The 24,012-nt window shown below is 36.8% G+C and overlaps 1 protein-coding gene across 1 annotated transcript; it reads right to left on the bottom strand.

Annotated features, from left to right (window-relative positions):
* Positions 1 to 1,509: 1,509 nt before the first annotated feature.
* LOC129282887 (integral membrane protein DGCR2/IDD-like) lies at positions 1,510 to 11,083 on the bottom strand. The gene is made up of 10 exons (XM_054918748.2): positions 10,990 to 11,083; positions 10,393 to 10,512; positions 8,285 to 8,463; positions 7,073 to 7,297; positions 6,424 to 6,538; positions 5,526 to 5,768; positions 4,483 to 4,602; positions 4,104 to 4,224; positions 3,054 to 3,229; positions 1,510 to 2,403 (listed from the first exon to the last, which is right to left on the bottom strand). The coding sequence occupies exons 1-10, from the start codon at positions 11,081 to 11,083 to the stop codon at positions 2,042 to 2,044; spliced, it is 1,755 nt and encodes a 584-aa protein (XP_054774723.2). The 3' UTR covers positions 1,510 to 2,041.
* Between the last annotated feature and the right edge of the window lie 12,929 nt (positions 11,084 to 24,012).

Here is a 24,012-nt window from a genome sequence, read left to right as displayed (position 1 = left end):
TATTTCTAATTCACTGATATAGATTAAACATTAGAATAAAGAATATGAGTTTAATTAAAGCAGTAGTATAATTAACATACACAAAATGAAACCTAAATAACCTGCAATCCTGCATCGGGAAATAACATTTGTAGTCAAAATACATTCACAATCATCAGCAGTTGGGTGCTATTTGAGTTGTCTCTAATTGCTTGCATTCATGCTGCCTTCTATACTATAGGCCTACTTTAAGTTTATCAATTACTGCGTTTTACTGACCCAATTGTACAAAGATAGCTTGTGTTAAACAAATTTATTTTAAGTTATGTGCCAGAGGGCACATGAAAAGGTAAAGAGTTGCTGGAAATTCCACTACCCATTTCATGGGGAAAATATGTTTTGGCTGGGTCATCAGGAGTTGCATATAGTATAAAAAAGTTTGCAAGAAGTCTGCCATATCTATCAACACCACAAAGCCATGAGCTTACTAGCTCACATGAACTGTTTGCCAGTATCTTGATGGTGATGATAAGGAATTTTTTTCACATGTACTTGGCACTTTTAAATACTTCATCCCATTCTTTGTCCTAAACTGTAAATGATATTAACTATTTTAAGGATTTTACACAATGAAGGAAGGATCAATAGCAGAAAGCAGTTCCAAAGTAATTATTTCAGAATGTAAAACATACTGCACAATCAATTTGTTGCTATATTTCCCTAGCTTGATTAAAGACAGAAGTTAGTCCTGGCTACGACTTTGACTCTCCATATATGAAACTGTATCAACTCTCACTCTAAGTAAATGTGAATAGCTGTTTATATTGCACCTACATGTACTGGTATTTGGCGGTAAGCAATGGAATCACCAAATGATGACAAATTGACTGGATTCTTCCACAGGTCACATTTATATAAAACATGAATGGAAATACATCCCAATTGTTGCATGATCATTTTGCTTCTTGGTAGAAAAAAAGTATAACACAGCAAACTAAAAAATTGAGTTGGAATAATCTACAAAAGCAGGAATGAACTGATCATTCATAATAAAAAAAAAGTTTAAAACCAATGATTATCAGATATCAAGCAATGAAAATCATATATCAAATATCTACACTGCCAGTCAAGAGAGCCTTGGTACAGCAAGGCTCTGTAACAAAGTGCTTTGATCATAAAACAATTTTTACAATTGATTGGATTGACTTCAATGCACTATCAATTGTGAAAATCAGTTTACAGTCACTTTTCTTTGTGTAATACAGGATGCAGATTTATCATAGAGGCGCTTCCCCCAATCTAACATACTTCATGCCGTTGCAAAACATGGTAATGACCATCAACTTCTCCACTGTCAGATTGCAGAAGTGCTAAATCCTATCTCTTGGTGCTCAGTTAATGCTTCTCACAATATATTTCAATGTGAGAGAAAAAAACAGCTGGAGTTATTCCAACACACAAAGAAAATTCATTGAACTTGAATTCAAAATACACATGTACTGAGTTGCGTTGTATTTATTTAATTTTTTTATAATTATTTTGTTTGGCGTCACCTGTGCCTGGGAGGCGAAAAGCGAACTGAATCACTATGACCCGCAGGTCTCTCCTCCCGATATAACTGATTGGGGGGAATGCAGGTGGACCACTACACCGGGGTATATTGCAGGATTACAGAAGGTGCAGTGAACATGCAATGCAGATTAAGTGCTTCACAACATAAATTCAAGTCAAAGAATCTTTTAACAGGAAATGATATTGATATTGCAAAATGTGTGTAATATTTATTGTGAAAGTGAGTTGAGTGATACCAGTATTTATGTGCAATATTCAAAAACACAAACAAATATCTAGGCTACATCTACATGTTACCTTCAAATGCACCACATAAATTTTCTATAGAACAACACTGAAAATAATACTGATTACTGAGGATTCCACAAGCCAGAGTGAAACTAGATAGGGTAGTATTGGAGTTGTCTTACAAGTCCATCATCATTTTAAATTGCAAGTCTCTTTCACTCTGCTTTCAACATTGGCAGAGAGATCTTCAGTCTGCAGTGCACTACACCGTTGTGTTTCTCCCAAGTGTTGGTGACCTTATGGGCGATTGCGTTGACGATCGCGATGATGATCGGGAGGACGATCGTGTTGATGATCGTGCTGGAGATTGCGTTGATGATCGCGATGACGATCGTGGTGGCGATCGCGTTGATGAATGTGTTGACGATTGTGGTAGTGTTCGTGTTGGTGATCGGGTCGGTGATGACCTTGGCATTGTTGAGCTTGTTGTTGCAGATTGTTGCTGATCTGTTGCTCTGAGTATCGGTAACATAGGAGCCATCTCAGTAGCAGGTGTTGCCGGCATGCTATCAGATGACTGGCAGCGATTGTACGGGGGCGGACTTGCTAGAGTTGATATTGTACCTGAAGCAAGGGATTGATCGTGAATGGATTAAGTTTCTTAAAAACAATAGGTGCTTGGTGGTACAAAATATGAAAATAGCATGACTACAGGCACAGTTTTGGTAACATGATATGCTTGATTCAGAGCACAACACACAAAAATGAAAAGAAATTTCATCTCATTTCATTTTTAAAGTCATTGGTAAGAACAATTACAAAGAGTATCTGAATCAAATGTTAGCTAAGCTTCCTTTCATGAGTTGAAGTAAAATGTCTCAAGTTATGCATAAATTTGCATAATGCATAATCAGTAAAAAAAAAAATCAGTTACTCTGTAGATAACGTTGCAAATTTCAGTAGTCTTTTGCTTCCCAGCTATAGCATACCAAGGTCGGAGCGAAAAAAAAATTATGAGCATGAATATGGTAATGGATTATTTTGATTATTTTTTCAACTGAATAATTGAAGAGATTTTTCTTACTTTGTTTCTTGTTTAAGAGATATATTTTCCTGCCTTATTTTTTTCCCCATTAATAACGAAAAAAAAAAATACATTTGAGATCAGAATGAATTTCCCCTTTTTAATAAATCAATTGCAAAGTTAAAATTCTACATTTGCTATTTCTAACAAGCAGCTATTCAAGGTTATAAAATAGAGGGATCCATCTTACTTATATCTGATGGTGTAGTTGGTTCCGAACCCGGTAAAAGTCTCACATTGTCGGGTTGATCAGAACCTCTAGAATCACGGTTATGATTCACTTCCTGTCTGCTGATGCGTTGTGAGGCATTCTGCTGTACGTTGTATGGAGGGGGCATCTCAATTCGGTTACTGTCCTTGAAAAACCTATTAAATAAAAGATGTTTTAAGGATGAAGAGATTTTTAAATTGCTCATAATCAATTTTTCTTATGCCTATAAATGCTATAAGGTATTAATCAATAACAAATAGTTCATTGATTGAAGTGACAGAGTCCGTGGATAACCACTAACTGCATATGATTACATTAGCAGTTTAATCTGTTACCATGTTAAATGTAATTTTCATCACTCTCCATGAGCACCTCATCTGTCAAGTATTTCATATACATGCACATGTGTTGTCTTCATTATCATTGTAATTGCCATCATCATCAGCAGCAGAATAATAACCAGAGTCACTGCCATCAGATTCACCACCACCACCATTACCACCACCACCGCCACCATTACCACCACCATTACCACCACCATTACCACCACCGTTACCACCACCATTACCACCACCACCATTACCACCACCATTACCACCACCATTACCACCACCATTACCACCACCGTTACCACCACCATTACCACCACCACCATTACCACCACCATTACCACCACCATTACCACCACCATTACCACCACCATTACCACCACCGTTACCACCACCATTACCACCACCACCATTACCACCACCACCGCCACCATTACCACCACCATTACCACCACCGTTACCACCACCGTTACCACCACCACCACCACCACCACCATCACCACCACCATCACCATCACCATCACCATCATCATCATCAACATCATCAACATCATCATCATCATCATCATCATCATCAATGTCATCACTATCAAAAGCACCATCATCTTCTCTCACCCCAGATGTTTTAACATTATTCTGCATCACTAAAACCATCCACTCAAACCACATATCTACATTCATAAAATTTTGTTTTACTTACGAATATGGAGGTGGAGGTTCTCTGAATATAGCACCATCCAGGTCATCTAGAGCTGGGACAGGAGGGGGGCCTGACCCAGGCTCAAATTCTCCATCTTGAGTATCTCTCAGTTGCTGTACTCCTAGAAAATAAAATATATATATGTCATGAAAATATGTGAAAGTAATTTCCTTACAATAAGCAATATTTGTTGATTTGAGAGTTAAAGAGTTAATTTCACCCCAAAATATCACAAAAACAATAACATAATAATATTCATAATTTTTACACAAAAGATCTTTTCTCAGACCTGGAAATAAAACTACAAGGGCCTGAATGAAGGTTTCTGGCAGTAAACTAGCATGACTGAGGCACAAGTAACAAAATAAGATATACTTACTGTATCTGAGGTAAGCTATTCTCTTCTGCCTCATCCTATACACCATGAATAGCATCATACCCAGTAAGAGGAAGGATGTTATCATTGTCAATACCCATCTCATATTCTCAGACATTATAGCTGGTGAAGGGAAAAGAGAGAGGGCAATCACATTAGAAAGATTGAAGGCAGCAGATGCTTGTAGAATCATGGTACATTCATACTTGGGAATCGAATATGGAAAATAATATCGTTCCGCTTATCTGCAGTATTTAATACATCCGGGCTTGTTGCATAAAAATTCCTTGTATGGTTGCTTTGCCATTGAGTGCTTCCTACCACAGTGCTTAACAGACAATCAAAATCATTGATTTAAAGGAAGTTACCACTTCTTATTAGGGCTGAACGCAGCCAAATTTTATGCGAGCAAAGATGAGTGGCAACGAGCAAAATCGAGTAAGGGTGAGCAACAGCAAGCAGCTTATGCGTTAGCCAATGCAGTGTTACTGCTTAATTTATCTTGATTTACCTCACTTAAGCTCGCATCATATCGCTTTACTGCATGCAACTCTTTACAAGCTCTAACGAGCTCATTAGCATAAGTGTGATTGCAACTGAATATTTGCTGGTTCAGTATGCTGCATTAGGCTGCATGTTGCTGCTTTCAGCTAACTCAGCAATGCACAGCTTAAAATGCAAAGGTGTCAGCAAACCACTCCCGGAGGAGAGCTCCCGGAACTAACAACCTCTTCTGAGTGAAACTTGCTAGTCACAGGAGTAGTTACCCTCTGATCCAGGGAAAGCTGTCCATGAAACCAACAAAATAAATGTATGCAGTGATGCCATCAAGGTTTGTTTTTGTACTTAAAGCAGTTCTCCAAGACTAACAGACCAACAACATAAAGGTACCAAGACTGAAAGGAATCTTTTTTTATCTGGTATGGCAAGATCAGCATCGAGGAAGGTATACTGACATTCATGAGGATTGTTCGCATACTTAGTGCAGGTCTTGAAGAATTACAGATTGAGAACATATAAAGGTACCAAAGACTGAAAGTACTTACGTTCTGAGGGATCATTGCTATCTGGTATGGTAGGATCGGCATCAAGGCAGGTATACTGACAGCATTCATCAGGGTTGTTCTCGTACCTGGAGCAGGTCGGAGGGGCGCACCCTGCAATACTGCAGATGTTGGGAACGCCATGGAGGCACGTACACTGGGTGCACCCATCGTGACCAGGGGGTGTGAACGTGTCGCCCTCCGGAATCAGGCGACCTTTGCGATCGTAGCAGGACTTCGAGGCCGCTGTGTCAGGGAAAGGAAAGGAGGGAATTTCTAGGGTTATATTGTTTGAATCATGAATGTGTAAGGCTTGAATGTGATTGAACGAAAGCAAATTTGCTACGAAAACCCCTGCTTCGTGAAACAACACTGCTAGTTTTACCGGTTCCATGGCATTTGCTCTGGCGATAAATGCTCTGCTGGAAATTCCACACAATAGTGGAATGACCATCTTCAATCCTGCATTTAACACTATACCCTATCCTAGACCCAACGTAAAACCCTATTGCGACAAAATAAAGCCCAGAGAAATTGTTGCCTGAGCAAATGTTGTGTCACCAGTTCTACCATGTCAATAATGATGTTTCTATTTTGGCACATGATAAAAAAGGTAAAGAATGAATTTTATTCTGACAATGAAGAAGATGAAGTAAAATCAACCTCCTAATACGTCAACACAAAGCATCTAAAACCAATAAGAGTACGGGTAGTAATCTAACATCATTTAATGATTACTCAAGGCACAACCACATATTAATGTTGATAATCTAAAAGCTTAAAATACATATTAATGCTGATCATTTAAAAGCTGAAAAATGTATGTCCGGACACCACTTTCCTCTATCCTACCATTATACATGGCAGTAGTCAAAGATGCAATCTACAGGACATTACTTACTTTTCTTACAGATGAACGGTACACTCTCGTCACACTGTGCAAGGTTCCAGCCCCATTTCTTCAAGAATCCTTCAAGGTAGACTAGCTTGAGTTGTATGCATACCACAGGCTGGCCCTGCAAACATGGTTTTCAAATCAAAACTTCAGAGGTCACAGCGAGAAAAGTTAGCGATTAAATTCAATGTAATTCTAAGATTAACACTTTCAAAATCAATTTTGATTGTCACCATATCAAATATAGGTGAACCACGTGTTGTGAAAAAATGAAAACTAGGCTGAAAACAGAGCATGCTGAAAATCACCAACCCAACACACAGAAGGAGGTGGGAACATTTAACAGGACATCCATTTGCAAAATTATGTACTAGTCATTAAAAACAAAATATCATTATGGAAATTCGAGGTGTAAATTCTAAACGCCCTGTTTAGTATTAACAAAAAAATTCTCTCTACAAAAAAGAAGAGGCATGGCTTTGTGCCCCAAACTGTACAAGAGCTTCAAGTCTTCACAGCAAACATTACATTTTTAGGTGTTCAAAATACATTTCAAAACTTCATATGAAGATATTTTTTAACCATTCTGGAAACATGTGTGCGCTTCAAGACTTGTTACCCAGTCCTTCAACATTTTTAGATCATGGTAGACTACCTTCAAATCCTCGGGTACTGTGGTGGGAATGTTTGCGCTGTTGTCAACCAGTGGCTCAGGACCAGTCTGTTCCTCCGTCTGTACCTGCCACATGTTACTGGAAGTGGTAGTGTTGTTAGAGTTGCTGCCACCAGAACCCGCTGGCTTGTCAGCATCGCCTGAAACACTAGGAACCAACATATAGCCCATCCACCACACCAGGGTACTATTACTTGGGTCAATGGCCTGTCAGGGAGTGTACAAGGAAATGGTTTTTAGTTGTGGAAACATTTCAATTCAGTCCAACTCAATGCGATTTAATTCAATCAAGGCTTATTGTACAAACACGATTGGCAGTCACATACTGAACTGTACAGAGTACATATACTTGTGTACACAAAGCCAGGTTTAACATGATCAATATCAAGAAAAACAATATCAGAAGGCACATAAAATCTAGATTGAATATCAATATAGAATATACATGTACAGTATGTACATGTAGTTAAAATAGGTATGAGAGAAATAATAAACACAGTATTGAACAGTTGTCATAAATAAGCTTGGGTTAATATTTGCTAAGGCACTAATGCTTTAGGGTGAGTGTGTGTGTATGTGTATAGAATTGCAGAGTCTGATCTGGACTATTTGTCAATATCATTAAATATGAACACTGGACACAATTAGAAAATTACATGTATGGTGAAAGCTGAATATACATGTATGAGAAGATGATCTTAACTGACGTATTCCTGTAATACAAGTTTCAACGTGGAATACTACTCAAGAGACACCAAACTTTTGGTCTCTAATAATAGACAGGTGGTTCTTTCTGTGGTGCTGGAACATTCTAATGAGATACACCTTATAAGAGGTAAAACAATGCATGTAAACAATGGCTTGACTCCCCCTAACTCTTTTTTTTAATCAGAACATTTTGACGACATTCTTCTATAAATTGGTCACTATTATAGCCAGTGATCCTCCTTCATATCAGCAGAACACCTGGGATTTTATTCACTTCAGATGCCCATTTCAACCAAAAACTTCTCAATTGACACTTGTTTCAACCATTATTACCTATTTGGTGAGGACATTCTGTAGCTCCTGCCCAGTGACTGTAACCAGTGACCCTCCTTCATGTCTGCAGAACTACCGTACAGCGGTGCACTTCAGATGCATACCCGTATAAACCAACAACTTCTCAATTGACACCGTTTCAACCATTATTACCTGTTTAGTGAGGACATTCTGTAGCTCCTGCCCAGTGACTGTAGCCAGTGATCCTCCTTCATGTCTGCAGAACTCCTGGGCAGCTGTGTGCTTGAGGGTGTGGTACTTCTGAGGCCTTCGAAAGCAGGAGTTTGTCTGTGGGTACAGGTACCATCCCTCAGGACACCATGGTAGATTGGCTGTCATGGAGAAAAGAGTGAAAGTTAATCATCAAAGTAACAGGCCTGTCAGAGTCACTACAACTGGGACAGTATTTTCCATGAAAATTTGAAGGATTACCCCCCACATTTTTCATTAAAAAATGAATGATAAAGAGAAAATAGAGAATGAAGAGGAAACAAGTGGGGAAGAGGGAGAGATATATGCATAGACCTATTTTTCTATGTACCTATGTACCTGCATTCTCTATCATACAGAAACATGTACGTACATTGCAAAAAAAGGTAAAACAAGAATGACGGTTTATTGCTGTATGATGCACATTTAATTTCCTTGTGCTTGCTGACTTGTCGGTACGGTAATTAAATTAATGTTGGATTATTTTATACATTCTGTCTATATTCCTGAATTACTTTCCACAAGTTTTTCCTTTTCTTTACAAACGTCTGTGTTTCCGCATTTCTCAATATTTGTCATTCCAATACCGCCAAAATCATTGATCACACTGGACTGAAGCAAATATACATGTATGCAAGAATGAAAATTTATGATGCAAATTAAAACTTCAATCAGGTTTGCATGCCTCCTCTTAGATTTTGGAAAACCAAAGATTTTGGAAATAATAGAACACAAGTATGTTAAATGCAACATATGCCTAAATGTAAATTAGATCTACTATTTGAAATTTATTGGGTTTTTTAACAAGTCCACCCTAATGCTAAAATTTACTAATTAAATATGTGGATGATTATGAATTGAGTAAACATCAGCGGTGTGTAGATTAAGGGCAGGGGCATTTTTACCTTGAGACTGCTTTGAGTTTGAGCTGCACTGAGTTCAAAACGATGCAGAACTTACACATTAAATGTACTCTTACTGTGAGTGTTTTCATAAAATACCTTTTTTTATACAATCATGTAAAGTACTTACAACAGAAAACCGTAAAAACTGCATAATCACAAAAAACTCTTTCACAATTATTGCTTATAAATATAAAACATAATACACACTTCAGAACTTGAAGTGCTCCACAAAGTGTCAGTATCCTGAAAAAACTGAGAGTGTGGGGTTTTCTCACTGCCTATAATACATATGTATAATCATTCGTAAAAATAAATGTACTTTACAGCATTTGAAGTGCGGAAATGACAAAAATATGATTTAAGTGTTTGATCTGAAATGCAATACAGAATAGAAGTTTTAAAAAATGAAACAAAATATGTCCCTGATACTGTCAATCCAATATCTTGTTTCATAGTGGCACTGATGACTCTGTTTATATTTTGACTACAGATTTTAAGATAACTAATTCCAATCTGTTATTGTTTATAAATTATACAAACTCATTGGATAAAGACATTATTCTCACAATGAAGTTTATGCTATCTGTACAAGAATAGAATCTGTTGTTCTTTTATCATACAATTTTCAAACTCGATTCCTTTTGATGATGAGCTTGGTGTATACGTATGTCTGTTTCAAACTCTGCTTTTCATTAGGAACATTATCATTACCAACTATACTGATGGGGACGTGGTTAGCTGTCACTGGTATGAATCAATTTCCCTCCTCTCCCCCCCCCCCCCAAAAAAAAAAAAAAATGGGGAGGCTAATAACTTTAGTGGAATAAAATGGCACATGCCACCTGTTTAGACAACTGGATTGTGACTACAAGTGTAGGATATCTGTGACTATACATGTACATGTAGTTCTGGGCCCCGTCATACAAAGAGTTGCAATTGATTGGATCAATCATAACTCTTTGTAAGACGGGGCCCTGGAGCCTGTTTCATAAAAAATTATGTTACAACTACCATGGTAACAGGCCAAGGACTCAGCAGCCAATCAAAATCACCCATTAGTACCATGATCATATATCTTGGGGCTTCAGGTTAAATATGGGAAATGATTATCAACGCATGTTTTTGCGAGAAATTTTATTCGTTTACCTGCAAATCCTGGGTATCCTTTTCTATCACCATCTTGTATTCCTTCGGTTGGAATCTCCTCTGGTGAGGCCGAGACTGGATTGAGCTCTAACCTTGCCAATACCAGGGAAAACAAGCATGCTGCAAAGAAAAAAGAAAAATTGAAGTTTCAGAAAGTAATATTTGTATCATGAATGGATGAAATATTTCTGACAGCTATACATGTTATTGGTGAAAAATGGGCAATGTGGCACCCCAAAAGGGCCTTAGGAAACAGAAAAAAGTCAGAAAATTTGCATTTCTTAACAGGCAGTACTCAAGATTCATTCAAAACAAACAAATTCTATGCCATTATGTCCCGGGGGGGGGGGGGGCACTTCCATTGACAAGTGGATACCAGGCGTAACCATGGGGTTTCGAAAAAGCACCCTAAAACAGTATTTTCCATATTCTAAAAACTGCGGTCCCTAAACAAGTATTGGTGTGTGAAATACTACCCTTGACAAGTATTGGAAACAAAACGGTACCCTTAACAAGTTTTCCCTGAATTGACCCCCTAAATTTTTACACCAATATGTTCTGTTATGTCACAGACATGATCACGGAAGTCGGCTTTACCTTTACTTGCATTGGGTTTAGTAAGTACCTCCCCACCTCCCACACCTCGCTCAAATTGGCCTCTAAACTCGTGGGGTTGTGGTAAAAAGTACATCCCTTATAAAGCATTTTAGTCTTTTCTATACCCTCGCAAATTTGACCATAAACACGTAACTTTCCTAGCGAAATATACATGTATACCTTTTTTCAGTATTTTAGTGTTTTTGACACCCTTTTACATTGCGTACGTAATGTGCCCAACCTTGAAAAAGAGATGGATACGCATTTTTTTGGTCGCGCCTGGTATCCACTCGTCAATGGAAGTGCCCCCTCCCCCATGGAATATATAAATACATGTACATACCTAACTATACTGACGTTAAGAGCAAAACAAAAAGCCCAGTAATTTAACATTTGATTAACATGTGCATGTAACACCACATGAAGTTTATAATCTAACACCATGTACACTCAGGTCTAGTGTTGTGATCAATGGCGTACCTAGGATTTTCCAAAGTGGGGGAAAATTCTTCCGCCAAAAAATTTGACAAGCAAAAAAAAAAAAAAGGTCTTCAACTTGTGGCTCATCAGGGATCAGTTTTGACTCGTCAGGGGGGGGGGGGGGGCAGGGATACGTCCGGGGGGGGGGGGGGGGGGCACTCAGTATAAAATGCGTAGTGGGTATGTGCCGCGGAGGGGACCCCCATTTTTACACTCAAATTTCCATTCCAAGGCATAGCATTTTTGTCTTATTGAGAAAAAGAACAAAGAAAGCTGCTCCGAAGCATAGCATTTTCTTCTTATCGAGGAAAAAGAAGAAAGAAATCTGCTCCAAAGCTTCGCATATTTTTCGTTACGCCGTTCCGGTTACATTGATCTGCTGCAATGAGCTGCAATTTTGGTGAAAAGTGGCCGCAGAGCGCTGTCCGACCATCGCCTCTGCGTGAGCGCACCCGGCGGCCGGGCTAGCTGCATCATGCACGCATGCCCGTTCCATAGGGATGCATACGCACTCACACGCTGGCGATCCGTTCCAAGGACCCCAGTTTTCACAAATATTTGTAGTTCCAAAGCCCGTTCCGAGGACCCTCCTTTTTACAATAAGCCCGCTCCAAGGCCCCAGTTTTTTTGTCTCGCCCGCGGCACACCCCTACCACTTTTTTGGTCGAGTGCCCCCCCCGGGGGGATACGTCCCTTGCATGTGTTGCGACTCGTCAGGGGGGGCAGACTGCCCCCCCCTTAGGTACGCTAATGATTGTGACTGGTGTTTGTGTTGTTCCAATGTCAATGCCAGTGTCCAACATGTACAAATGTCTCCAACTGATTTGATGCACTGACAGTACTTTAAAGTACTGTGTAACCCCGCACAACACTGCACAAATTGTGGGATAATTACATGTACATGTAGTTTCCAATGAAAGAGGATGTGATGCAGGGTATCATGGGCTACATATACAGTACAGCTCTTACATGTATTCACTACATGTTTATTAAAGATGTTATCATGGTGCAATTATCACAATTTTTATCATATACGGTGATACAATGAAGGCTGTGCACACTAGAAGTGCAACACACTATACAAACATTCAGCAATGTTCTGTAATCTGACTTTATCAAATCATTACACATTGTACATACATGTACATGTACAATTTGTACATGAGTGAATGCAGTTTGTTTCTGACTTTTCCTGAATAACATTCATGGACAAGTAAATACATGAACATCATCTGCCCCAACCCTGATTGAATTCAGATATGTATATATACTTTTATTGACATGAATTCATAATCAATAACCTGTTATAAATATGCACATGACATGTAATACCTCGATACAGTACTTGTTCATTTCTCATTAGGCGGTGCTGCACCATCCCGAGTTTGCCCAATCTCGAGATTGTACATGAAGGGACAAATGACAATCACCTAAATGTCTAAAATAGACTCAGTTTTAAAAGCCCATATGTTCAGAAAAACATTATTTTTCTCCTAACATACTTGTACATGTACATATTACATACACATCTCCCATTGTAAATTCAACATCAACTGAACATGACTTTGTTACCGGTAATTTGTTTTAATACCATCGAGCTGATAATAAAAAGCAACACATGTGTGTACAAAGTAAACTTATCAGTTTCTTTGGTGATATACAAGGCAAGTTCATAATTTGTAATCCAGAAAAAGAACGAAATTGCAATATAATTCCCCTCTAAATTTAGACTCATTTCATTACTGTTGCCATCTGGTCACTTGCCATGATTTTAATTGCTACATTAATTGCTGTATGTTAAGCCTGTAAAGCCATATGGCTTGATCCAACTTTTCGCAAACCTCAATCTGATTAAACGGCTAATCTAACATGAAACTTCCACACTTGCTACAAATCATCAAACTCTCTTTCATCCTCTTCCAATATTTAATGGCCAAATATTTTTTGTATCCTAGATATTTCACAATAAACCAGAAATTTGAGAAGCTATTTTGGTTTACACAGTATGCAACCACACACTAATAATATTGAAATATAATGATTGTTTTTTTTGTATCCCTGGCTGTATGCATACAGTACATGTTCATGTAATCAAGTCACAAAATGCTACATGTACGTCACAACTTCACAGGGTACTGCATAAATTTTACAGAAGTTCATGTAAAAGTAGCAAAAATATTATGTGGAGCGTTGTGGCCCAGTGGATAAGTCTTCCGACTATGAAACAGAGGGTCGTGGGTTCGAATCCCAGCCATGGCGTAATTTCATTCAGCAAGAAATGTATCCACATTTTGCTGCACTCGACCCAGGTGAGGTGAATGGGTACCCGGCAGGATTAATTCCTTGAATGCATGAGCGCTGAAAGGCAGCTCGAGCTAAAGCCGGGGTAATAATAATAACAACGCGCCTCGGAATAGAATATTTTGAGATAGATGGCGCTTTATAAATGCCTATTATTATTATTATTATTATTATCTTTCATTTCACTTAAAAATTAATGATTTAAAAAATGTATGAATGTATAAAATCATAATACAAAGTCAATGTATATTATGAATATACCCGGTACATGTATATGAAGCCCTGAAGAAGCAAGAGCTTGAAGGTACATGTACATGTACATGGAGGGCTCCATAGTTATGGGAGGGGGCAGAGTAACATTACATCCGCTTAATAACGACGACAGCACTGACCTTAGTGCGATGAAAACAAAGTATAAGAAACACAATGAAATGTCAGAAACAGCAGTAAAATTTTAGAAAGATTCATAAACTTTCTGATAACGAAAATCAGCACAAAGTATGAATTCTGTTGGAAATAAATCTGAATCTGAAATGCGATGTTTGTGTATTATGCATTGTATACATGTAGGCATGACATAACGCCGCGCTGCTGTACGGGTCGCTAGTGCATTTTTGCTGGTCAGTTGCTAGGGCTTGAGATTAAAAATGCCCAGCTGTTCGCCCCAAGCCTATATAGTGAAAAATAAACCTTGAACAAGAAAATCATATGAGAGCACACCACAATGTAAAATTGTACATAGAATATAGAAGCATGAAAAACACTAGATGAATTTGTAGATGATAGATCAACATTCACAAAGTATGCTTCATTGGTGGGCCATATAAACGCCAGCAATTTTTCATGTACAGGTGTACTTATAAAAACCTCCAACAAGGAAGTTATGAATGTTTAAAAATAATTAATACTTTTGAAAACTTGATGGTGACCCAATATGGGAACTGGAAATGCCCTTCGCAGATCCTATGAAAAATATTACCCTCTGCTGTCAAGCATCAAATTTTCAATATGGAGGACATCAAAATAAGCCAGCCTATTAAAAGCTTCAATGTAGATCAGTACATGTGAATTAGTAGAATATCATCTAACATTTCAATATTAATGTGTTTTCAAAGGTTTAACCATTAGAATTTAAATTTGGCATTTTTATATCCATTAGAATTTGAATATATTCAAACTCTAGGTCATTTAGCACCCTCTCAGGCCTCTCTCTCTCTCTTAAGGCGGTGCTGCACCATCCCGAGTTTGCTCAATCTCGATATTTTAGCCCGATCGGCCCTCTTCGCGATTAATCTCGAGATTCAAGAAACCCCGTCTCCACCATCGCAAGAAGAGCGATTCCTGCTCGAGCGATGCATCGATGCATTATGGTCTGACGCCGTGAATAAATAATCCCGAGTGCGTCTGCACCTACGAATTAGCGCGATAATTCGTAAAAAAGCGCTATTTTGTAAATAATCCCAAGTTGACTTGGGATTGCAATCTCGAGATTAATCCTACGAACTAGCGCGATAATTGCATCTCCATTGCAAATAATCTCGAGATTGTTCAGATCGAGATAATTTGCCGGATCAGAAATAGCGCGCTTATTTTATATGAAAACTCGGGATGGTGCAGACGGCCCTTTATTTTTTTTTTAAATTAAAAATAGCCCCTTGAGCACTGACTTTAAAGTTGAAGAGTTTGTAAATAAAAAAGCTACTGACAGAGAATATATCCTGAAATAATTTGTCCCTTCCGTGCTTGAGAAAGGGTTCAAATCACATGTATATTTTTCAAAAACAAAACATTTATAAAAAATAAACAGATGCTATTTTGATCAGACATCTGATCTAACCAAATTTTGATGTAAAAATCAGCAAATTTTCCAATAAAACACATTTTCAGTTTATATCCATCACAAAATAACATGTTCAGGTGTACATGCATTCATATGGATTTTAATAGTGACAAGCACTGTTGGGGGATTTACCAAAATTATAGAGCTAATGTACATGTACATGCAGGCGCTAATGCCACTAATGAACATTGACAATCTCTTGCAACCTATACAGCCCACAGCGTGCATGTACAGTACATGTAGGTCAATGACATTCAAACATCTCTATTCAAATATGTACGTGTACATTTTTAAATGTCACACACATGTACATGTACGGATGTACCTACCGGTAAATTTGGGCCTTTCTCCTAGTAGAATATGTACATGTATACATATACTGTACTGGTAGTATTGTACCTGTACATGTACATACTCTATGTCACATAATTATTGTGCATTATTTTACGAATCTCAATTCTTAAAATTTCACAAAAATTACTGTTTATTTTAAGGATTCAGTCACTCCATTGACTGGATTGGTGGAGATTTCTCCAGGAGCATAGTGCACACGATGTGCAACACTTGTAGTGAGATTTGTAATCATTATCAATAGAATTCAACATCATAATCACACTGTATAGGCTATACATGTACATGTACAATTTGTGCCCCTTTCATATAATGGAGTGAAACTTTGACCTGAATTCACAAAGTTGGTTAAATTGAAAACGTGATTTGAAACCATATTTTGTAGTTTGTACAGTCCTCACTATAAAATTGACGCTTGTTATATGAAAGGAGAATGAAACCCCAGGAACATGCATGATAGCAGATACATGTACAGGTGTAGGAAACCAAAATACAATAATAATAATAATAATATAGGGTATTTATATTGCGCACATATCCACCTTGTTAGGTGCTCAAGGCGCTCCTATACTACCCGGCTAAGCTAGGCGTTCATAGCGCACACAGCTTTTTAAGGAATTACTTCCTACCGGTACCCATTTACCTCACCTGGGTTGAGTGCAGCACACTGTGGATCAGTTTCTTGCTGAAGGAAATTACGCAATGGCTGGGATTCGAACCCACGACCCTCTGTTTCAAAGTCCGAAGACTAATCCACTGGGCCACAACGCTCCACAAGGAAAGAATCAATCTTATCCGAAAAAAATAAAATGAAAGGAGCAATCTAATACTTGTTTCATCAAAATTGGTTATATTATAAAGCGACTTGGAAGTTTGAAAAGTCTTGTTGTACTTTCTATGGGAATCCTCAAACTGGCAAACATGCTTCAAAATGGCTGATTGACAACTCTCCATTTGTTTTGTACACACATTTTCAGATTTTCCCCTTTATTCTACATATTTCACATTAATATCTCCTCCTGATCTAAATGTGGTGTGAATTATACTTTCCCATGACATATGTTACGCTCAGAACTTTCTTTAGGAGGTAATATACAATTTGAAAGATGAATATACTGTAGGAAAATTTTGATGCATGTTTGCCAATTTGAGGATACCCATAGAAGGTACAATAAGACTTTTTAAATGTCCATAACTTGCTTATTTTGTTACTACCAATTTTTGATAAAACTTCTTTTAAATTGTTCCTCTCATTTTACTCTTTCCAACAAGATTGCTTCTATTCTTGGGTTTTGGTTTCTTTTAATGCTGTAACCTAAAAAAAAAGCAGTGTGCTGTGCTAAAAGTGTCAATCTTTTCCATGCTTTCTGAATATACATGTGCAAGTGCACACTGAAATAAAGCGCAAACAATACAAGAAAATACAGTCATGTTTCTAAAAACCACCTTATTTTGGCCCTAAAGTTAAACAGGGCAAGCAAATTTTAGGTTTGATATCATTGTGAATATAAACTGTGTCTGTGAGATAGTTATACTGTTCGTGTACCTTCATGTTTTTTTTAAACACAAATATATTTTTCTCTCTTGGGAATATCTCCTAACAATTCTTGGCTAGGGCAAATTCAAAGACAGTTTTGAGGAAATTAAAGAAAGATTAAACATCTTCTCATTGCAAGTAAAATGTATCTAGGCTGGGTGCACTTAACAATTGAAGTCAGAATGCCATGTGGGATTTTAAGAAAAAAAAACAAAGGAAAATGCTAGAGAGAGAAAGAGAGAAGACAGCAAATTCATGAACTTTCTCAAGATTCTCCTTGCTTGGGATTTGTTTGTTTTCCTGAAGAAACCTGGCAAACTTGTGCAGTGCAACCTTCAGACATGTCACACGTTGTTTCAATTGAAGGTTTCCTGAACAAAAATGACATCTCCTAGCTTGGTCTATCAACTTGGCTACTGTCCAATCGATGCTCCCTAGAAAGTCTAAGTGGAGGACATAACTATCTGGAAGCAACGGAACCCTGTCCAAGATACAAGTATGTAGTTGTTGTGTTATTTGACAGTGTAAAGACATATTTAAAGTGAATGTTTAGCATGAAGTCAAGTTGGTTTTAAAACATGGAAGAAAAAAAAAGGGAAAGTGATATTATAATGCCAATCATTAATAAAGTTTTGGGGAAATTTCATAAAAATAAGCTATAAATTTTCAAAGTTTTGTTTTGGTGATGTCATCTCATGCTTAAACCCTAAAAATACCAAGGGGGGGGGGGGGGTGGAATCCACCCCATCAAAATTTTTTGTGATAAATCTGTAATGCAAAAAAGCTGGTGCTGCGACGTTCCATCACTTTTCTTTCGAGTCTCACTAAAGTTTTGAGACAAAATTTGTGACCGATGGTTCTGAAATTACAGCATTTTTATGCAACATTTTGTATTAAAGTGTATGTCAAACCCGAAATTGCTCGAAACCATACAGCCCTGTAGATTACATGTACATCGCCCACAACCACTGTGCAGATACTGGCACTCATGTGATCAGCAGCTGAGATCCAAGGGGGGTGGAGCCTGCCCACCTCCACAGATTGATATTATAGCATAGCTGAAAAAGCCTGATTATGTTTGAAAAGGGGTACACCAGGCTGGGAATTATGTGATTTGAACAGATTTTAGAAAAAAAACAGTGAAAATGTCATAATTAAAAGTTTTGTTTTCACCCTGGAGTACCCCTTTTAAGTGGAAATCCACCTCTAAAATAATTGATATGTATAAAAATACACGCTTAACTGCAAATTGAAAAAAATTGGATTCTAAATTTTTGCTTTATAATGCCACAAAAAAGTATGCACGCCCTGTTCGGTACAATAAGGGAACCCAACCAATGACATACTGTAATCCACTCATTCTAATTAACATCTGAAATTGTCATTTGATGATGAATATGCTTTTGTCATATCTGCAATACTTGAAAATTGTTAATACAATTAAAAAAAATAGTGGCATCATCTTTTCTCTCATGCATGCATTGTACAATATATTGTATTTCCTGTTTTGAAAAAAATAAGGAGATATGGGCAATAGTGATCAAGAAAGTTATAAAGACAAACAAGATAGAAAAAAGGTATGGAATTGACACATACATGTACCGTATGGGAGATGAAATAACATAAAACAATAAAATAAGAACTCATGACATTTCAAGGGGAAAGCAAATATAAAGAAAGATGTTCAGAAAGATTTAAAAAGTCACTTTTGTACAAGATTGTTACAAAAAGTTTGATTTGATTTATTGATTTCTGTTTAGTCTATGGAAATGTATGTAATACAATAAACATAATGTATGTAATACAATAAATATTATAAGAAAGTCAAAAATATTTCAAGACATACATGTAATATACATAATTATAAATGTAAGGAACACAATATAAAATTACCTCAGAGGTTTAAAACATTTTTGACATACAGAGGTTTTACATGTGTCACCAGGAAAAATTTCAAAAAGAGCCTTGCACTTTTCAAAATTGCGTGGCGCAGAGACTACCAGTGCACGAATGAACCGATCAAGCTGCACAGAATCACAGTCCTATCGGTATTAAGGTTCTTTTAAAGTCATATTTTTTCGCAAAAAAAAGACAGACAAACACAGATGAATAATACATCAAGGCAGGGAATAATTTTCCTGGTATCGCATCGCAATTTGCTCCACATTTTTAAAGACTGCTATGCATAAAGTCTTTTGTATCTAGCATATTTTTACATAGGACTGTACATAGTTGAGAGCTTTTCTCTCATAACCATAAATGCGATTCAAATCTGTACAGCAAAATTATTCCCTGCAAGATACCAGTCAAATAAGTAATTCATATTAACAATACATAAATTTATAAATCAATACAAAATAGGCCTACAATTGATTCATTCATTTTTTAAATTCAGCCAGACTGCAGAGCCCTATGCTGATGAGCGAATAGGGCTCTGCAGGGCAAATAAGCAAGGTTTCCTCTAAACCTCTCGTAGCTGAATTCACCTCCCTGCAAAATCTCATGAATTGTGAACATTTCTTTCTCAAAAGATTTAAACACTTTATCCTCAGGTGAAATCAAATATTATTGCATTTGCATCATTGTTAAGAGTAAATGTTACTCTTTTAAAATGGTAATTTATTTTGAATGAAATATTTTGATGAATTTTAGGCCTGAAAAGATGTCTCAAAGTGGAATTTTCTTCCTCTGTTTTCCCCCCTCACATTGTGCAAAACCTTTTATTTTGAGCAACAATAAATATCTATATCATCGGAAAGCTCATTCTCTGTAGTTTTCTTACAATGTCACTCTTAAAATGTTGCACCTTGGAAATGGGTCGGGATCCAGCAAAAATAAGATACAAGACGAAATTTCAGAGTAGCATGAAATCCAGAATTCTGATTGACTGGATAATGTTTCAAAACAACATGCCCAGGTAATTTGAAGAGATAACCACATGGTGAGTAGTCTGCAGGCACAGACCCTGATTGAAACTTTGATCAACAAGTGTGTCTCCACGCAAAGACTAGCAAAACTTGCTGTTTCAGGGCCTTCAGTGTGTGTGTGTGTATTTGACTTTTGTCAGACGTGTATCAATCAGATATGATTATTTACGTCTGGGACCAACCTTTAACGTCACCATCTGAAAGACGTGACCAGGGCTCGAACCTCTGCATCAATTTGTAACTTCCCCACATAGCTTGTATTACAGGCGCACGCCACAACGCCCAGTACACAAGGTATGAGTAGGCTGCAATTCAGACCCTTTACTCGAGTGAAGGGTTTGCACAGCAGACTATCCTATGGTGGCGCTAATAAAATTCACAACCTTGATTCAGCTCCTCGGTAATTTTATAACTGTGTCTATAAAACTAAATTCTTTGAATGCGCAATTCTACTTGATTAAATATGGGCACAAATGAATGAAATACCTTCAAAAACATTTTAAGATTATTATTGGCAATGATAACGCATAACGTACATTACAGTACTCAGCAGAACAACCAATGTACATGATTTACAGACTGAACCTTTTTTGGTCTAGGCCTAGATTTCGACCACTCACACTAGTACAAGTTAGTATGCTATATAGGCCTACTAAGTACTAACCTCGTACACTGAACCGTGTTTGGCCCGTGGGTTTCTATTCTAGTCGTAAACATCGCTTCATTACAGAAGTACATGTAATATTTGCTGAAACTCCTTCTCGCTACTCACCGGGGCTCTTTCCAGTGAGTAGCCATACAATCGTATTTATTTTTTTTATTTAAAAAATAAAAATCATACAAAAAAGAGCAAATTTGCTTACCTCGGCCTGGAAAGTGACTTCGCATGTCTCTCCTACGGAAATAAAAGGAAGCCCGATGGTGGCGCTAATAAATTTCACAGCCTTGAATTTTTATTCAGCTCCTCGGTGTGTCTAAATTCTATGAATGCACAATTCTTATGATTACTTGATAAAATATGGGCACCAATGAATGAAATACCTTCTAAAACATACATGTAATTTAAGATCATTATTGTCGATGATTACACTTTTTTGCAAATATAATTTAAAACGATGACTAATTTAAAAATAGAATCTAAATAGAAAAAATCTAGATCTATGTAGAGTCTAGAATCTAGATCTACGTTGACAAAAAACCAGCAGTACAAGCTTTGTTAGTTTGTCAATAATACATCTACCAAAGTCTATGCAATGAAAAGATTGGACACTTCACGGACTTCGCGCAATGCTTTGCGTGTAAAATAGTTAAGATGTCTAGTCTTTTCCCTTGTCGTGTCTATGAATATAAATAGCGTGCACTTTTTAGGCCAAAAATTATTGTAGTTGCCGTGGGACAGGCAGTGACGTCAAGAGCAAGAAAATATGAGGAACAGGGGCCCGTTTCTCAACACCGTCATAAGTCTAACTTCTTGACTATTCACGAAGCCCTCTTTGCCGAGATCGGGTACAACAACCTGACTAAATATTTATGACATCTCCGAACCTGTCATAACTTCTTTCTTAATGACGTAGTGGCATCACATGGGTAGACTATGACATGAACAATTATAATCTTACGTAATCAATCATAGAGGTTAAAATTACATCACAAAACAAGTCAGATAATGCATTCAATGATAATTGTAATACAAAGAAACTAAAAACTGTTGGTAAAACGCCACAAAACCATTCATTTTGAAATAGTAAAATAATTTAATCGATAAATATTCTACCACGTCAGGCCATCCATAACTGGACTCGTATTTGTCGTTTTTAGACCACTATTAACATTTGGATAAATTCTATCTATAATTTATGCATAGAATTTGTCAAATCATATGTTTTGGTTAAACTATATTTCTATGATGTTTGGAATCATAAAGGACGGTATAATTATCATCATTTTACAAAGAAAATCGTTATGGTTTACTTTCGTAAACTATTAAAATTGGAGGTACCCATCTCAACGTCCACATGCGATTTTTTAGTCATAACATGGATAATTCATAATTTCATTTTCTCAGCAATTGTATGCTCCAGTCTTCATGGTCTATGCATGTACATGTATGATGCATAATTTAGGTGCTTTTATATTGAAAAGATGTATTTCCCAATTCATCATATTTGCAATGTTGTCATAATTTTCCTTTTTGAAAAATATACAGATGTACATCTATGCTATTTTGTGACTAAGGCTACGTCTCATCTGCTCTTTTAACCGATAGTATCAATATTACAGGGCTCCACACTAACCCTTTTTTTTCTACTGGTCCAACCTATTCATGTCGGACCAGAAGATACCCAGTTTTTCCATTTTTTACTGGTCCGAACCTAAAATCTACTGATCCCAAAAAATTAAGAAAACATTAAAAAAAGGCGCGAGTTTATTTTGCTGTCCTTTCTTGTTACCCCCCCCCCAAAAAAAAAATGAAGGAATGAAAGTAAAAAAAAGAAAGCAAGACAGAAAGAAACAAAGAATAAAAGAAAGGAAGGAAGAAAAAAGAAAAGGTAAAGAAATGATAGCTGTGAAGGAAGGAAAAAAGAAAGAACTAAAGAAAGAAAGAAGGAAAGGAAGGAAGGAAAGAAAAAAAAATAAGAAAGAAAGAAAGGAATGAAAGAAAGAAAGAAAGAAAGAAAGGAAAGAAATGAAGCAAGCAATAAAGAAAGAAAGAACAAAGACAGAAAGTAATGAAAGAAAGAAAGAAGGAAAGAAGCAATGAAAAAAGGAGAGATGGAAAGAAGGAAAAAAGAAAAAAGAAAAAGAAAGAAAGAAAGGAAGGAACAAAGGATTGAAAGAAGGAAGAAAGGAAGAAATAAAGAAAAGGTAAAATGATAGATAGAAGGAAACAAGAATGAAGGAAAGAAATGAAGGAAGGAAGCAAGCAAGCAATATAAAAAAAGAAAGAAAAGGTAAAAGAATAGATAAAAGGAAGACCAAAAGACAAAGAAAGAAAGAAAGAAAGAAAATGTAAAAGGATAGATGGAACGAAGGGAAAAAAGAAAGAACAAAAGACGGAAAGAAGAAAGGAAGGAATGAAACTAAAAGAAAAAGAGAAAAGGCTGAAAGGAAGAAATGAAAAATAAGAAAGGGTAAAGAAAGGATGGATGGAAGGAAGAAGGAAACAAAGAAAGTAATAATGAATGAAGGAAAGAAAGAAAGAAAGAAGAGAAAAATATAGGATGGATGGACTCAAGAATTAAAGAAAGAAATAAAAATAAAAAAAAGAAAGCGAAAAAGAAATAGAGAAAAATATTTCTTTAAAGGACAGAAAGAATAAAAGAACGAAAGGCAAAGAAAATAGGGAAAATTATAAAAGAAAGACAGTAAAAAATTGAAAGATTAGAGGGAAGAAACAAAGAAATAAAGGATAGAAAGATAGAAAGAAAACAGAGGAAGAAAGCTCAAACTATCATCATAAATAATCAGTTTCTTTTTGGCTCAATCAAAATATAGCTACGAAAGAAACCCGTGTATTTATTGGCTAATTCAAGTATTTTACAATTCACGCTTTTCATCGGCCGATTGAATTTTTTATTTTTTTAAAA

The sequence above is a fragment of the Lytechinus pictus genome, chromosome 2 (assembly GCF_037042905.1).
Source record: "Lytechinus pictus isolate F3 Inbred chromosome 2, Lp3.0, whole genome shotgun sequence".
NCBI lineage: Eukaryota > Metazoa > Echinodermata > Echinoidea > Temnopleuroida > Toxopneustidae > Lytechinus > Lytechinus pictus.
Note: the sequence above shows the minus strand (reverse complement) of the source record. Positions and strands in the feature narration are given on the sequence as shown.

Bases quoted from the DNA above. Each gene is read 5' to 3' on its own strand.
- LOC129282887 (XM_054918748.2), bottom strand. From the start codon at position 11,083: ATGTACTTTTTACCACAACCCCACGAGTTTAGAGGCCAATTTGAGCGA. The intron at 8,464-10,392 runs GTAAACGAATAA...TCTCCATGACAG, and splicing joins AGGATACCCAGGATTTGCAG to CCAATCTACCATGGTGTCCT. The intron at 3,230-4,103 runs GTAAGTAAAACA...TTTATTTAATAG, and splicing joins GAACCTCCACCTCCATATTC to GTTTTTCAAGGACAGTAACC.